The sequence below is a fragment of the Hypomesus nipponensis genome, chromosome 17 (genome assembly GCF_054491055.1).
Source record: "Hypomesus nipponensis isolate SF chromosome 17, ASM5449105v1, whole genome shotgun sequence".
In the NCBI taxonomy this organism is placed as follows: Eukaryota; Metazoa; Chordata; class Actinopteri; order Osmeriformes; family Osmeridae; genus Hypomesus; species Hypomesus nipponensis.
Window position 1 is genome coordinate 9,213,102 of NC_140377.1, and position 15,989 is coordinate 9,229,090.

Sequence of the window (15,989 nt, forward strand, 5' to 3'; positions counted from 1 at the left end):
CCCTCCCACAGATCATGCTGCTTCTTACAATACAACCCATATTAAAAGCTGCTGACAAACAACAATGACTAGTATAGTTCTTATGAAAAAGGACAGTTATTTTAAAGCCATCTCATACGGCAACATAAATCAAGTTACATAATATGAAACAATTATATGTTGCTTTGAGATGAATACTGCATGAATACAGTATTTAATTATATAAAATTGAGATAGTGTTGTTTCATTTCTTCCAAACTACTAAAAGTAAACCTATATAGCTACTTTTGTCTTCACGCATTTTGAGATACTCTAAACAGTGTCTGGTACCCCTATGATTACTAATACCATACATGATCAGTATAGTCAGACAATAATCTTACTCCTACGGTTGACAGACAAAGTGCTAGCATTTAGCTGTGGGAACTTTCTGAGAACAAAATCTTGAACTAAATGAGTCAATTTGTTCCTAACACTTACAGTGCAAGAATGTGTTGTATCTTATTGAAATCACCCCAGTTTCTTTTGGTAAAAGGTTATTGGTTTATTAATTTGAGTAAACACTGTTTCTTTGTCACTCAAAGGGGTTCTTTTGGTGCCTCGTGTTTATTATGTTCTTCTTGTTAATTATGCAAATACTACACTGTTGTTGAACTATTGTTAATTATGCCAATACTAAAAACCTAACTAACATGTGTGTCAAATAATGATCTGAAATGCAATAGGATTCATCATGAAGTACAGTAAATATACGCATCTGACCACTGTGCGAAGGATGGTGCAGTCAACAGGAAACAAGATATGAAGCTGTGGAATTTCCTGTGTATTTATGTTATTCACTAATCTATAGAACTAGTCTTTGGATACTAGTTGGTATGTTCTCATGTCCGTTTACTATTGATAAGAGTTAATTGTGTATATTTATCAGGCTTAATATATATATCCAGGGTGAGGAGAAAGTACTGGGTAAACATCCCTTGTGATGACTAAGGGGAGAGCTCCACCTCCATCTCTCTCTGCCCTGAGAGTGGTCATGGGCTGGGAGCTGTGAATCTCGTTCTCTGTGACTGTTGTAACACCATTACTGCCTGACTGTCACTATCTTTGTGTATGTTCTTGTGCCCTATAATGGATGGTCCTCCAGCTTTAAGAGCAGAAAGAGACATGCTTGACACATAGGACTGGTGTTGCTGTTGACATTTATTGTCAGAGGTGTGGTTTTCTCTCCCAAAACTGCAGACTGCACTTAGTCACTGCATTAATGAAGAGACAGACCAAACACTTTCTTTATCAAAGCCATCCCAGAACACAGGGAAACCAAACACATATAATGGATGAATTGGACTGTGGTAGAAAAAGGCTACAAGGAATTGCAGACACTAATAGTGGGCCTCATGACAATCCTTATTAATGACAGTAATAATAAGCGAACCTTCTAAAATTGCAGTGTCCTTGGTTGCTCTTTACATCTTTATCTGTTTTGAGTGACGGGAACACCAAGATTAAACAGGCACATCTTAAATTGATTTTGATTGGCTTTGTACTCGAGGCAACTATCATCATCTCAGTATGCCTGCGCCTCGTCCATTAATTGTAAATAGCGGGACAAGTTATCCCTTATTTCTCATCGTGATAAATTGTTGAAATGCGTGAGAAATACAAGGTGTTGCGTGAGAGCGTGAGAAATGGGTGAAATCCGTGAGTCTCACAGCGAATGCGAGACTTTAGAGCCCTGAAAAAGTCAGCCGGGCTCAGGCAAGCAACGGGGGCCTCGAACTGCCTTGCCTCCTCTTAAACGAGCCGAAGGTACATCTCTGGCATTGGGTCGTGTTTTTGCCAAATTAAATAAGACACTGCCACCGCCGGGAGGCGTTACTACTACTAGCTATTCACTATCCCTAACAAGGTAACCCAATACTATGGAGTATGGAGGGTAGAATTCCAGTTTGTTTGGCAGCTACAAGTCTTGGTTAGCTAGTCTAGTCATCTACATTAGCAAAGACATTTAATCCAGTTAAGTAAACCATGTGAAACAAGTAGCTATAGTTTTTTTCGGCTTCCAGCCACGTATAGCTTGGTAGCTAACGGTAGCTAGATAATTTTGTTAGCTAACAATTCGACCTAGTCGTTTAGCTATCTTGACAACTACTACCAGCTAGCTAACTTGATAATGGAGCCTGATAGCCTAGCTAGTAGTACCAACAGCTACACTGTAGTATATAGCTATCATACTAGTAGGTAGCAGCGCCACAGTATCTAACGCTATATATTGAGGTATCTAGCTAACGTTAGCAGAATGATTTATGCTGAGTTTTGTTGGCTACCAGTAAAGTAGTTAAAAAGATAGCTAGCTAGCTGTCTTTCTACTATCAAGGCTAGTAGCATGCTTCCGCTGACAGGCTAGCTGATTATTTCTAATACTTTCTAATTTACCTTATCTATTGCGCCGTGTTACAGCCAATACTTTACTGGACAACTACAGTAGTATCTAGCTCTAGAAGTGTTGGCTAGGCTAGCTGAGGAGCAAAGCAGTTGTATGGTATGCTAAAGCCATGTTGATGTAGTTAAATTCGCATTGCTTGGTTGTGAAATGTGTTATCATTGCAATCAAGCAGTTCTGTGCTGGCTTCATAGGTCAGCAGGTATAGCGAGCTAACTTAACCAGCACTAGAAAGTAATTCAGTTTCGTTAATCTCAGCTTGATTGAGCTGGCAACGATCATTACATTGGTAATTTGGTTCTGAAGGGATCGCTTACAATTTAAGGAACCATGTCTAGCAAAGCCACAACTAAGGAAAAAAAGTCTGGTTTTAGCAAGAAGCTATTCCGACGGAGTTCTGTACGCTCTGTCGGTAGTTTTATGAGCAGAGTCTTAAGGACTTTGTCAACATTGTCCCATTTTGGATCGGAGGTGCATTCAACTGAGGGTGACAAAGACGATGGAGGGTTCATATCATTTAAAACAGGAGGTAAGGATGCCCAGCCTTTGGATGACACGGATAGCAGCTTCCTTTTTGGAGAGAAGGTTCCTGGAGTGTCAGGTCTCAAAAACCATGGAAACACCTGCTTCATGAATGCAATTCTTCAGTGCTTGAGTAACACTGAGCTCTTTGCTGAGTTTTTGGCACTGGAACAGTACAAGGGTGAAGGAATCGATGAAGAGAAACCGAAGACCAATGGTGTGCTTTTGCAGAGGAAAGCTCCGCAGCTCAGAGGAGAGGTTACAGAGCAGCTGTCTGGCCTGGTGCGGGCTTTGTGGACTTTTGAGTACACTCCACAACACAGCCGAGAGTTTAAAGTAGGTGTTTAACCTATTTGCATGTGGTCTAAGTTGAAGTTTGAAATTGCCACACTTTACATTTCATGTACAGATGTTTTGAACAGACCGATCTGAGCGTTGTGTTCTTTGTTAAAGAATGCTGTGTCAAAAAACGCCTTGCAATACAAAGGGAATGCTCAGCATGATGCACAGGAGTTTCTGCTGTGGCTCCTGGACAGGGTACATGAGGACCTAAACTGCATTGTACACCCCAACAACAGGCCATCAATAAAGGTACATTCTACAATTGAACAGCTGTGAATTGCATGACTTTGCTGGTGTCTAGGTTAGTGCAGTAGAGTTTGTGTGACTTTGACTGCGCAGGTGAGTTCTAAACCGTATCTAAGGTGAGTCAGCAGCATGTTACAGCACTGGGGAAACTCATTAAAATGTCCCCAGCAGCGGATATAAATCCAACTGACGGGCTGATTTACTGACCAAACCAATTTTTAACTGACATGACTTGACATGCAAAACAGGTTTGGGTTAAGAGCCTCCCCCAAAGTACTCAACTGGGGCTGTGTGAACAGATATGTGGTTACATCATTTGTCGTTGAATGATTTGAAGTTGATCCAATTGGCTGTGATTTAGTTTTGGCAATAGCCATTAAGACTGTTTTAGTGGTAACGTAAAATGTGAGTGTAGAAATCCGTTTGGTCAGCATTAAAAGCATTGTTGACTGGTTTTCTATACATGACCCCTGAACCTTGCTTTCCCTTCTCATTGCCAGTCTGTGTCAAAATTGTACATTGACTGCAAAATGTTTAACCCTCAAGCCATTACATTTTAGAGTGCTTTTCAACAAAATCATTGTAATTGTTGTCTATTTAGCCACCAATTGAAGAGGATGATGGAGGCCTTGAGGGTCCTTCTCCTCCCCTGTCTGCTGGTTCATTTGTTCAGGAACTATTTCAGGCTCAGTACAGGTAGGCTCAAGCTGTTCCCCCCCATAAGGTGTTTCGTTCTTCGCCTCAGCAGATGCGTACCTGTTACGCACCGGATGTTTGACTTGGATCTTTTGCCAACAGGTCATCACTTACTTGCCCACAGTGCCAAAAACAGAGCAACACCTTTGACCCGTTCCTCTGCATCTCTCTGCCCATCCCCTTACCTCACACGCGGTGAGTACTCCACCCCCCCTCTGTTTTGCAGCCAGGGGCCCGCTGGTTCAGACAAACATTTGGAATATTCTGGATGGATATCCATTATTATTAATTTCATGTTCATATACAGTATAAATTCATTATTTAGATAATTGTACATTTTCTCAATGGATCAGGCCATTGTTTTTATGTTGCCTAGGATTTAGGGAAACTAGTGACTTTTGGTTTTTGGTCTCAAACTATGGAGACATGCTTGTGAGTGTCTCTTCTGCGTCTTTTCCCCATGATGGAGTGAGGCTATTTTTAAAAGCTTGACTACGCTGTCAGATCAGGGACAGAGCTCCTTGTTCAATGAAGATTATTTTCAATCTTCTAAAGTCATTACTGTCCATGCATAATTAAGGAAGGTAATGGTGAGGGGAATTAAGAGATGTGCAGTGACAATTTCTATCTTTCCTCCAACATGTCTGATTAATTACATAATAATGTGCTCTGCCTGGCTTCTCTCTGTCTCTCTCTGTCTCTCTCTCTCTCTCTCTCTCTCTCTCTCTCTCTCTCGCGCGCTCTCGCTCTCGCTCTCTCGCTCTAGTCAAGCTTTCTTAGTCAGTAATTACTTATTTGAGAAGCATGTGTTGACCACTTCACATGAAAAGATTTTCTGTTAAGCTACAAAGCATTGTTGGAAAAATATTCATATAGACATGTAGTTTTGTGAGGGTTAAGCCTAAATTAAGCCTTGAAAACCTAGCTGAATTTACGTGACAACAGACCTCACTGTCAATGTCTCTAGAAAGGAAATCTCACTTTTAATAGGGGGGGTTCTCTAATTCTTGGGGCATAGAACTGCTGAGAGCCACATTTCTCAGCACTCCTGGCTGAGCTTGTAGTCCTGTCAGCTAAGGCAGTAATCCACTTTTTTCCAGAGAAATCCTGATTATAGAGACAAAACCCACATAATAAGCAGGGATGCAGCAACAGGAAATACTGTTTTTTGAAAATAGAATTTGATTATCAATACTATAGATTCAAAGTTTCTTAATCGGGTCTCATGGGTGTTTTGTCCTCTTTCATGAACATGTGGGTACACGCTACCCGTTATTGGAAAAGTTCAGTTTTGGGTGAAAACTAAATGTTGCATTTGCGGTTTCCATCACCTTCTCAGGCCTCTGTATGTGATAGTGGTGTACCAGGGAAAGTACTCCCATTGCATGCGCATCGGAGTGGCCGTGCCACTGAACAGCTCTGTGTTCCGGCTCCGAGAGGCAGTGTCACGTGAGACCAAGATCCCCACGGACCAGGTAACCTTTTCTCCTCCCTCCAACCTCTGCTCTGTCATACTAGCTTTGCACACACACACACACACGCACACACGCACACTGGCATTGCAGCAGTTCTCCAGAAGAGTCCTATAATCACAGAGGCACAGTAACAGCATCACTTTGTAAGAGCGTTGTCATATAACCAGATGTAATTTTTCAGTTATCTAAATGTTTTTGCAAGGATGCAGTTGGAATGAATGAGTATGTGGGGGATGAAGGGGGAAACGATGTGTTCGTATGATTTGACACAATGCAAAATATGAAAGAAAAAATGTCCTGTCCTTTTCCCATCCATGTACGCAGTTTGTCCTGACGGAAATGTACTACGACGGGTTCCACCGTTCCTTCTGCGACGACGAGGACGACCTCAACGTCATTCAAGAGAGCGACTCCATCTTTGCTTTTGAGACGCCCGAGACCTTTCGATTGGAGAACATCCGAACTAAAAGAGGTATATCGCTATCGTCCGATATACTGTTCCGACGGTCTTTTTGAAGCTCTTCAATTATCTTCATAAAGGTATCCCATGATGACTAATCCCTAACGTTGTGGTCCTTTAGGGAGTCTTCTTGCAAACCTGAATCAGAACAACTTGAAGTACGGGACTGAGAGCAGTAGGACTTCGTCCTTCATGCAGGGGGCGGTGACTCCTGTATCGGCTTCACCCAATAAGAACATGGGACTAGAGAAGATGATCCTGCTGGTCTGCAACAGAGCCTGCTCTGGCCAGCAAGGGAGAAGGTATTACAGAACAGTTCTATTAGTTCTTGTGCACACCAGCATCTGTGGCTATCTAATAGGCCTCATGGATTCAATCTCTAAAAGCAGACTTGGCGTGTAAAACGTTGCTGAAATGGTATCTCATGATATATTCGGAGGACTAATATGTGCGCTCTCTCAAGGTTTGGTCTACCGTTTGTACTGTACATGGAACGTACTGTGACTTGGGATGCACTACAGAAGGAGATCCTGGAGAAAATGCGTCACCTGCTAAGGCCAGGAGTTTACATTCAGGTTGGTCACCAGTCCAAATGACAATTTCATTGTCTTCATTGGAAATGAGAATGCCATTCTGCTTCTCAACATATGCTCATGGGACCACCTGCAGTCAAGGGGTGGGATGCAAACTGTTGACTGACAAGTGATTGTCTGTCTGTAGGTGGGGCCGTTCAGCCTTCGGGTGGTTGGTGTTGTCGGGATCACCTATCTTTTACCCCAAGACGAGCAGCCTCTGTGCCACCCCACAGTGGAAAGGTCAGCCATCTCGCTTGCTTTCTAGATTTCCTTCCAGCCCCGACAGTCTGTTATTCTATACAGTTCATTGATTTTGCGCCCTCCCGTTGCAGGTTGTTTACGCTCAACCAATCCTAATCCTCAAGCCACACACGCATGCCCTGAGAGATGGGCGCATTCCTATTGACACTGTTCAGCAGCATGCTACAGCATGCTTTTTCGTATTTTTTCCCCATGGTTTCCTGCTCAACGTGTTTGGTTCATGCCCTAGCTGTTGATCCTATTTGTCTGGGAGTAGAGAATAATGTGCTGCCTTCCAATGTGAAATATCAAGTAATGCAGTATACAATGTATGCACCCCATCTAACAAAAGTCCATTCAATTGTTCGATGATATCTTAGTTAATAGTGGTCAATGTTTGTTTATTTCGTTTTTAATCAGAAAAATAAAAAAAATCTGTATATATTTGTGTCTCTATCTGCAGAGCATACAAGTCCTGCGGACAGGGCGGACCTCCACATGTCAAGATAGTGGTGGAGTGGGACAAAGAGACCAAGGACTAGTGAGTGTAGCTGAAGGAGGATTGTTTGTGCTTTTTGTCTCTTTGATGAACCGTGTGTGTCTAGAGTGCAGTAAGATCTGCTGGGAGATTCATAAACATGGCAGATGCAGAGAAACAGTTCACACTCAGCAGAATCGGAACAGGGTAAAGAAGAGCCCTTTCATGTTTGTTTTTGTTTATACCTCAAGGAGTTGGTCTGTGTTGTTATAATACGACATGGGCAAAAATATTACAGCTAGGAAGAGAGAATGGCTCAGGGTGTCAATCATCTGTATGTTTACATTTTTGTTTGGAAATATTCGTTTATCCAAAAGGCCCAACACGCCAACTTCAGGATATGCCTCCTGCCAACCTTACAGTTGACATCTTACCGAACGTCTCTTGCTCTAAATTCACACACAGGTTTTTTAAATGCGTACATAAGACTGATTCTACAATGCTAAAAAGAGCTATACAGGAAAAAAGGGACCTCACATGACAGGACTGTTTTTTTTTTTTTGTTATGTTCTTTTTCTGTGGAAGTCTTGACTGTGATCCCTTTTGTCTGCAGTCTGTTTGGCCACACTGAAGAGGAGTACATCCCCGATGCCGAGAGTGTATATCTGCACAGAGAGCAGCATCACCAGCCCCAGGCCTGCACTCTCGCCCAGTGCTTCCAGCTGTACACCAAAGAGGAACAGGTAAAGCCGCTGTAACGTTGTCGCTAAAAGGGTACAGACGCTTAGCTTGACGTGATTGGGCTGAGAGGTTGAAAGCGACAGTTTGCTCTTTCCCACCCACTGGCTTGTGTATTGTTTCTGGATATCCAATGGACTGTCACTTTCTGAGATGGCTGGATATTCTATTCCTAATGCTGTCTTCGGAAAAAGAGAAGCATGTCATTACTACTACTATTAGAACTCTGGAAAGAGACCAACAACCATGTGAATGTACTCTATAATTAGCTCAGGCAGATGTTGGTCAGTCACAGAGCTGCGTTGAGCCAGTCTGGTCTCAATGTGTGTACTGAGAGAGACAGATAGAGACAGATGGAGACAGACAGAGAGAGAGAGACAGACGGACAGAGAGAGAGAGAGAGAGAGAGGGAGGGACGGACAGAGACAGGAGGAAGAAGAAGAGAGAAATCCTCCCCCGCGTGTGATGCTGATTCAAAAGCATTGCTGCGGGAGCTTCTCCTTGATGCTGCTGCCTGGATTGTGTGTGTGTTCCAGTTGGCCCCGGACGATGCCTGGCGCTGTCCCCACTGCAAGCAGCTGCAGCAGGGCCGCATCAAGCTCAGCCTGTGGACCCTGCCGGATGTGCTCATACTGCACCTCAAGAGGTTCCGCCAGGTACTGCACCCAGAAACGGCGCCAGTATTCGGGGGGGGGGGGGGGGGGGGGGTGAGCGTCTGCTAAATGACTTAATGTGAATGTAAATCTTCTTGACTTGAGTGGATAAGGCTCGTTTTGTGCTGACCCGTGTGCTCTCGTCTTCAGGAGGCAGACCGGAGGGTGAAGATGCAGAACATGGTGAGGTTCCCGTTGCTGGGGATGGACATGGCACCCCACATGGTCAAGAGGAGCCAGAGCAGCTGGAGCCTGCCCTCCCACTGGTCGCCGTGGAGACGACCTTACGGCCTGGGACGCAACCCGGACGACTACCTGTATGACCTGTACGCCGTCTGCAACCACCACGGAAACATGCAGGGCGGCCACTACACAGGTAAAGAGGGGTTGACAGCAGAACGGGTTGGGTCCTGTTTTCCCGCCCTTGGTTTGCCTTGAAAAAGCCTCCCTTCCCGATTGCTGGTTCGATTACCGGCTGTGCAAAATGACATTGTGTCCTTGGGCAAGGCACTTCACCCTACTTGCTTCAGGCGAATGTCCCTGTACTTACTGTAAGTCGCTCTGGATAGGAGCGTCTGCTAAATGACTACATGTAAATGTTCCCTTTTCTCTGCTCCGACAGCTTACTGTAAGAATTCCATCGACGGGCAGTGGTACTGCTTTGACGACAGTGAGGTCCAGCCCGTAGCGGATGATGACGTCTGCCAGCAGACGGCCTACATCCTGTTTTATCAACGGAGGACCACTATCCCTTCCTGGTCAGCCAACAGCTCAGTCGCTGGTGAGGGGGACACACTTTGTGGACTGCGCAGGACAAAGGAAACGGCTCTCTGGAAGATTACTGTCTGGGAGGGATGTTGTGTGAGGGCTGTTGTATCTGTCTGTTTCAGGCTCCACCAGCTCGTCTCTTTGTGACCACTGGATCAACAGGCTGCCGGGTAGCAGGCCTGCCAGCCTGGCGTCAGGGGCCTCCTCCAGACGCACTTCTCTGGCCTCGCTGGCCGAGTCAGGGGAGTTTCTGGGGGACCGCATGGAAGACGACGGTGAGAGACGTGTTGGAACCCTGCCTTATTCAGCCCTGTCATCATTCGTCGTCCTCTCTCTCTCCCCCCGTCTCCCCCCCCTATTCATGTCTGGCCTTTCCCTTCCCAGTGCTGTGCTCGGTCAAGACATGGATACTCAAACCTCTTATCGGAGTTTTGATGTGACCCTCCGTGTCTTCCTTTCGCAGGAGGATTCTCGACCCGCCCCTTCGTGAGGAGCATTCAACGCCAGAGCCTGTCCTCCAGATCGTCCGTGGCCAGCCCGCTGTCCTTCACCGAGAACGGGATGAAGCCCTCGTGGTCCCTCTCCGCCAAGCTCCAGATGCGCTCCAACTCCCCTTCCCGCTTCTCTCTGGACTCCCGCTCCTCTCCCCCGCTGGAGAGGATCGGCGAGGCCTGCGACGACAAGGTGTCCACCTCCTGTTTCGGTAGTTACAGCAGGCACGAGCGTTACTTTGGCAGCAGGGCGCCCCTGGCCATGGTGGAGGGTAACGGCAGCGATCTGGATGGCGGGAAGAGGTTCCTAGATGAGGTCTACCGCAGGGCCCCCACGCCAGCGGACAACAACAACCAGATCACAGCCCTGGACCAAAACACGCAAGCCACCGCCACCAAGGAGCAGAAACGCAAGAGCAGCATTGGAGGATTCTCCTCCAAGTCTGAAACGACCGGGTCGAAAAAGAGCTCTGGCAAAGCCGAGCAAGAGAAGTCCTCCAAGAAACGCCAGTGTGCATCGGCGACGCCCAAATCCTCCATTTCCCAATCGTCTTCCAGCCCTCAGGTGAAGGGCCTCAGGGGGATCACCTCTAAAGACAAAAGTGCCAATGCGAAGATCAGCAACGCGACGCCTACTGGGACCCTTTCCAAAAAGAAAGAGTCTTCCCCTGGGCCAGAGGCAGGTACAGCCGGCACCCCGCAGCGGAAACAACGCATCTCAACGCCCCAGTCTTCCGCGTCCCCCTCCCCCACGGCGAAGAAGACTTCCGGTGGCACTGAGACTTGCTCCTCCTCCTCCGGCAGCAGGAAGAGACTGGTGGAGAGGAGCTACAGCAGGGACTCGTTTGGGCTCAACAGCCCCCTGGTCGACAAGCCCCGGGGCTGCTCTGCCTCGCGGGCCCCCCTGCCCAGGAGCGGGGACAGCAGCCGGACCGACAGGAGGCCCTTGAGGAGCTCCAGCAGCATCTCGTCCATCACCAGCCTCCGCTCGCCCAGCGTGTCCTCCAGAGACCTGCGTCGTAGCAGCAAGTCCGAAGACAAGGGCCTGTCCTTCTTCAAGAATGCCCTGCGGCAGAGGGAAAGCCGGCGCTCGGCCGATTTGGGGAAAGCCACCATCCTGTCCAAGAAGGCCTCAGAGAGGACAGCCAGGCTGAGCAGCCAGACTCTGAACAATGGGGGCGAAGGTGGAGAGGCGGCAGACGGCGTCTCACTCCAGGCCTGCACTGAGCCTCAACTGGGTGAGCTGGCTCCGGAGGGGAGGGTGTCCTCGAAGCCCTCTGTCAGACGGTCACTTTTACCTGTAGGCAAATCCAAGTCTTCCACTTCTGAAACAAGTCTTAAATCTCCCACTAATGGGAAAAAGCCTCTTGAAAGGATGGCGTCTTCCAGAAAGTTGTCTTCCAGCATGCAATCTTCTGCACGCCCAACACAGAAGCCTCAATAATATATCAACAATAGTTTCATTTTTTTAGGTAATGCAGCTATGTTATTTTATGTGCCTAAGATATACATAAATATAAATATGAATTTATATATATAGAAAGAGAGTATAAAGTATATACCTGTATTTTCTTTTAAGAATCACAATGTAATTTATCAAAAGCGCCTTTCAGTCCTATCATGGAACCAAATCATTTGCCTTTGGCAAAGTATAAGTTCACTACTGTACGCTAAACTGAATAGGAATGTTTTAAGTGAGCACTTTGTATATTTTAAACATTATTTCCCACTACATAGCTATAAAGTACCCTAACTGTCAAAAGATTTAAGTAATATAATGTGTTATAGTGTTTATACATAAGACATCCCATTTATGTAGTTTAATGAGCTTGGGGTGACAAACTACACTTATCTTCGATCTTTGGAAGGAGTTCTGAAAGAAGTGACTCCTTCCCTACACCTGGTGCTGTACCGTGGGGCAGTGCTGTTCTCCGCACTGACGCCATTCAAATGCTGAGGTTCCCAAGTATGACCACAGTTTTCGTGAACACTTTTGAACATCTTGGCAGCAGTTAATTGCATAAGCTGTGGTACCTCATCTGAGGCGATTATGTCTGCCATTTTTGAAATAACAGGCTGCCATAGATGCAATCACAACGGCTTCCTTCAGTTGGAAATATGTACATTTGTGCTTTCTGCCTTTTGATTGTAAGACAGTGACGTGACAATCTTTATAGTTCATACTACTTGAATTTCAGGTGGCAAGATCAGCATTGGGATATCCTTATGTTGCCTATCTAAGGGTAAAACTCGTTGCAGAATCCAGAATTCTTTTTTTTGTGCGGTGATACAGTGATGGCTAGAAGAGTGAACATAATTACAACTTTGATCGCCACCCCGATGTTGTGCTACCTTATCTTTTAAAGTTGTTTTCGGTTGCAAAGCCTTGAACTGCCACAGAATTTGCCCATATCTAGTTAGGATTGATCCTAGCCTGCAAGTGCAATACTTTGTTCATGTCACTGCAACCCCATCCGAGTTAGTTTGTGGAGGGAATCTATTGCATGTGCTTCTCACAAATGTCAAACCAGATTCCCTAGCCAAGTTGGGGAATGGGATAGATGTTGGATAGATGTTTATTCCAGGTTCAGGTCACTCTTGGGATGGCTTCAAATCAATTTATGCCTCTACCACTCGACAGCTCGATCATTCTTTTGTCAGATTGGGGTGTCACCGCATGCCCCGTCACCCCCCCAAAAATGCCATTATTCTACAGTTTAATTGGCTTGCTAATGAAAAACATCCAAAATGCTGAATATTTCTGCGCACACTGCAATTTCTCTTAGCTGCACAAAATGTAAACAAACTAGGTTGGCACATAAGTACCCATATAAATGAAGGACAGTGTTGTCAGGGCAATAATGCAGAGAGGCTCATAAGTATTTCTGTCTTAAAAGACACATCATGGAACACTTGTCTGTTCTAGCATTAATTGGCTTCCACCGACTTCACTGCCTGTAGCTACATTCCATCTTGCATATTCAAAACTGGTCATACGTTCATTATGACATTTGGGTCAAAGCAAGAATTCTGGTGTGAGAGGTTTTGGGGAGGTTAGCAATACTCTTAATAATCTGTCACTTTTAATTGTTGCTGCTGGCAACTGTCATCAAGTGTTCTGCTATGCCTATGGAAATGGTTTGGATCTAGCTGTGGCAGTGTCACTAAATTCCCCCTCTGCTGTGTCCTGTTTGACCATAAGACTCAAACTCCTAGGTTTTGTACTCAGAGTTTAATCTTTGTTTTAAAGTCAACGTCCGCGAATGGGCAGTTGAGTTCCGCTGTGACCACGTAATGCTGAGTTGATGCCATTCTGCCGTTCCATGCTTGCAAGGCAGAACCTTTCTCTAGCCCTGAAAGGTTAAATGGTGCATATTCCTCTTCATAAGACCATTATGAAAGCTGCAGCTTCTTTTCACCTTTTTGTTTGAAGTAGATGCCACTGTGATGCCAAGCCGTGGAATTCCATGAAGAGACGTATGGAAAGCAGTTTTGCATGATGACACAGAAGCATGCATGTCTTAAACTATGCAAGAGACTGTTGCTATGCCCTCTACAGAACAATTTATGCTTTTTGTTTTCCAAATGCCAGTTGTAGGGAGCATAGCCCATGACTTACATTGCTTTATTTGCACTCAAAAAACATGAGGGTAATCATCACTTTTAAAATGGCTAATGTTAGAATGTCAATGCTTTAAAAAAAAATCATGTGTGTGTGTATATATAATATTTTCTTTCTAAGGAGCTGTCTTTATGTTGTTTCTTGTTCCCTGTTTGATTTGTTTATAGGTGATCCTGGTGTTACAGCCGTTTTTGTTCTTGGTGCTCCAACTGCAATTTCACTCGTTAAAGAGTGACTTGTATTCCCCTTGCCATCACTAGCAAGGACACAAACACTATGGATGCAACTGTCTCCCCTTTCCCATTTCAGATAGTGTGTTTTACATAAATGGGTCATTCCTATACTTTGGTCTCGCTTTAATTTAAAGTATTACAACTGGAAACAAAAGACAATGTAAAGTTAGCTAGGTCATGAATGTCACTAATAGTAGTAGTCAATTGGAGTATAATCCTCCTTTTAAGAACTTTACTGGTGCCATCAGGAAGAACAACTTGTCATGTATTGTATTAGTGCATTAAAGAGATCTAATATATTCAGGAAATGTAACTAGATATTCATAACTAGTCCTTAGACTTTAGGTAAATCAGTCTTGAATCGTGTGATAGACGAGTACAACACCCTTCATTTTTCAGTCCTTGATTCACTCTAGACTGGAACTCATAATACAGTGTGGATGTTTCTGTTCAAACAATGTCATTCTGGAAGCTGGTTCAACAGGAGCAAATGAAATAATTGCGCGAAATGAGACTATGTCAAAGCTTTTTATGTTAATTTATTTGTGTGTTTTATTAATGATGTGCAAGCACTTTCAATATGCATTTCTTTTCATATATCATATTTTACAATTTCTTTTTTATAATACATTTCTTTGAAAGAAGCAAACATTTATAAACATTGTTGGTTTACCAATGCAAGAACAAAAATGTATCTAAAAATTAAAACAGGTATAAAAAATTTAATTGTTTGTCTGTAACCTCTTGTGTCCTCAATGTTTACAACAGCTCACTGTGCTCTACGTCTATGGCGTATGCATGTACCATTAACTATTAACCACTGGAGGGAGCTCTTCTCCTTTGACTCTGTTTGCACTTGGTATCCAATTGCTTGTCGTTTTTCCATACATTGAGTTTTAACCTGTTGATATTTAAGTTCCATTGAAAAGGTTAATCATAGTGCCAAAACCATTATTTTTCTTGGAAAACCATCAAAAAACCTTTCCCCTCCAGTAAGTGTCAAGTGCAACATGACAAGTGACATTGTTCTGAACTAAGAAAAAATTGCAGAAAAGCAGCTGTAAGATTAACCTGCCTGAGGGTTTCACTGAAGTTGGTTTTGAGGCACATATGAAAGCTTGTCTGCTCATTGAATCACAGGCTGTACTGTTGCTCCTACTCAACACTGTCAACAGATCTCTTACATTGCCTGCATGAGACCCATTTACAAGTGTTTTTTTTTATCACAAGAAAAGTAATATTCCTGCCAAATATCTACTTCCCTCCCCCTGCAATTATAGATTCAGTTGGTATTGGATGAGTGTAAGAGAAATCAATGGCTCAGACTTTTCCTGCTGCAGATACAGATAGATGAGCTGTGATGCACAAGCCCTTAGCAGGTCACTACCACCATAGATTCATACTGCAGGGTTTTTTCATGAAATGCATAGGCGTCAGGGCCTGCAAGATGTGAGTTGTCAGTGTCGACGTGTCTGATTTTTACATCTCAAAATGGTGTTTGCTTCTCACCTCAGGGTCGGGTTTTAATGGAGCGAACGAGAGATGTTAGTAACATTACAGGGATCATTGTGTGCTTTCATTGGGAAGATTTGATTTCAACGTCATGTGTATCATTATGAGTTGTGTTTGCTTATAAATCTTATTTGGGCATTGGAAATTTCAGGTGTTCCAATCCTCATCGTGGGTTAGGGTAGGGTGCATAAATGCTTTGCTTGTAACCCCTGTTTTGAAACTTGCCAACTTCAACCCACTATGTGGCTTTTTTCTGTTATTCATTCTAACCCACTAGTATTAGACAAACATCTATATGCCATTCACTCAAGAGGCTTAGTCTAACACATCCTCATGAACATACCTAAGTCTCATATTTCTTATTTAAAGGCCAGTGCTCCACTCATTGATTTTCCCCTATAAGGTAGTCAAATGCCACAACCTCTACATTTTAAACAGAGTCATACCGTCGTTAATTATGACAGCCTACGGCCGTGAGCTTCTGTTGAAGTCCTCAGCAAACCGTTAGAGTGGGTCCCA

General features: G+C 44.3%; 1 protein-coding gene across 1 annotated transcript; it reads left to right on the plus strand.

The window, feature by feature from the left end:
- Nucleotides 1–1,600: 1,600 nt before the first annotated feature.
- Nucleotides 1,601–14,689, plus strand: usp31 (ubiquitin specific peptidase 31). The gene is made up of 16 exons (XM_084677945.1): nucleotides 1,601–3,277; nucleotides 3,395–3,532; nucleotides 4,131–4,225; nucleotides 4,328–4,420; nucleotides 5,565–5,700; nucleotides 6,025–6,172; nucleotides 6,282–6,462; nucleotides 6,624–6,735; nucleotides 6,881–6,975; nucleotides 7,439–7,516; nucleotides 8,067–8,196; nucleotides 8,728–8,847; nucleotides 8,995–9,220; nucleotides 9,467–9,625; nucleotides 9,735–9,887; nucleotides 10,076–14,689. Exons 1-16 carry the CDS (start codon nucleotides 2,750–2,752, stop codon nucleotides 11,545–11,547), a joined length of 3,864 nt encoding a protein of 1,287 aa, XP_084534071.1. The 5' UTR covers nucleotides 1,601–2,749; the 3' UTR covers nucleotides 11,548–14,689.
- Nucleotides 14,690–15,989: the final 1,300 nt, after the last annotated feature.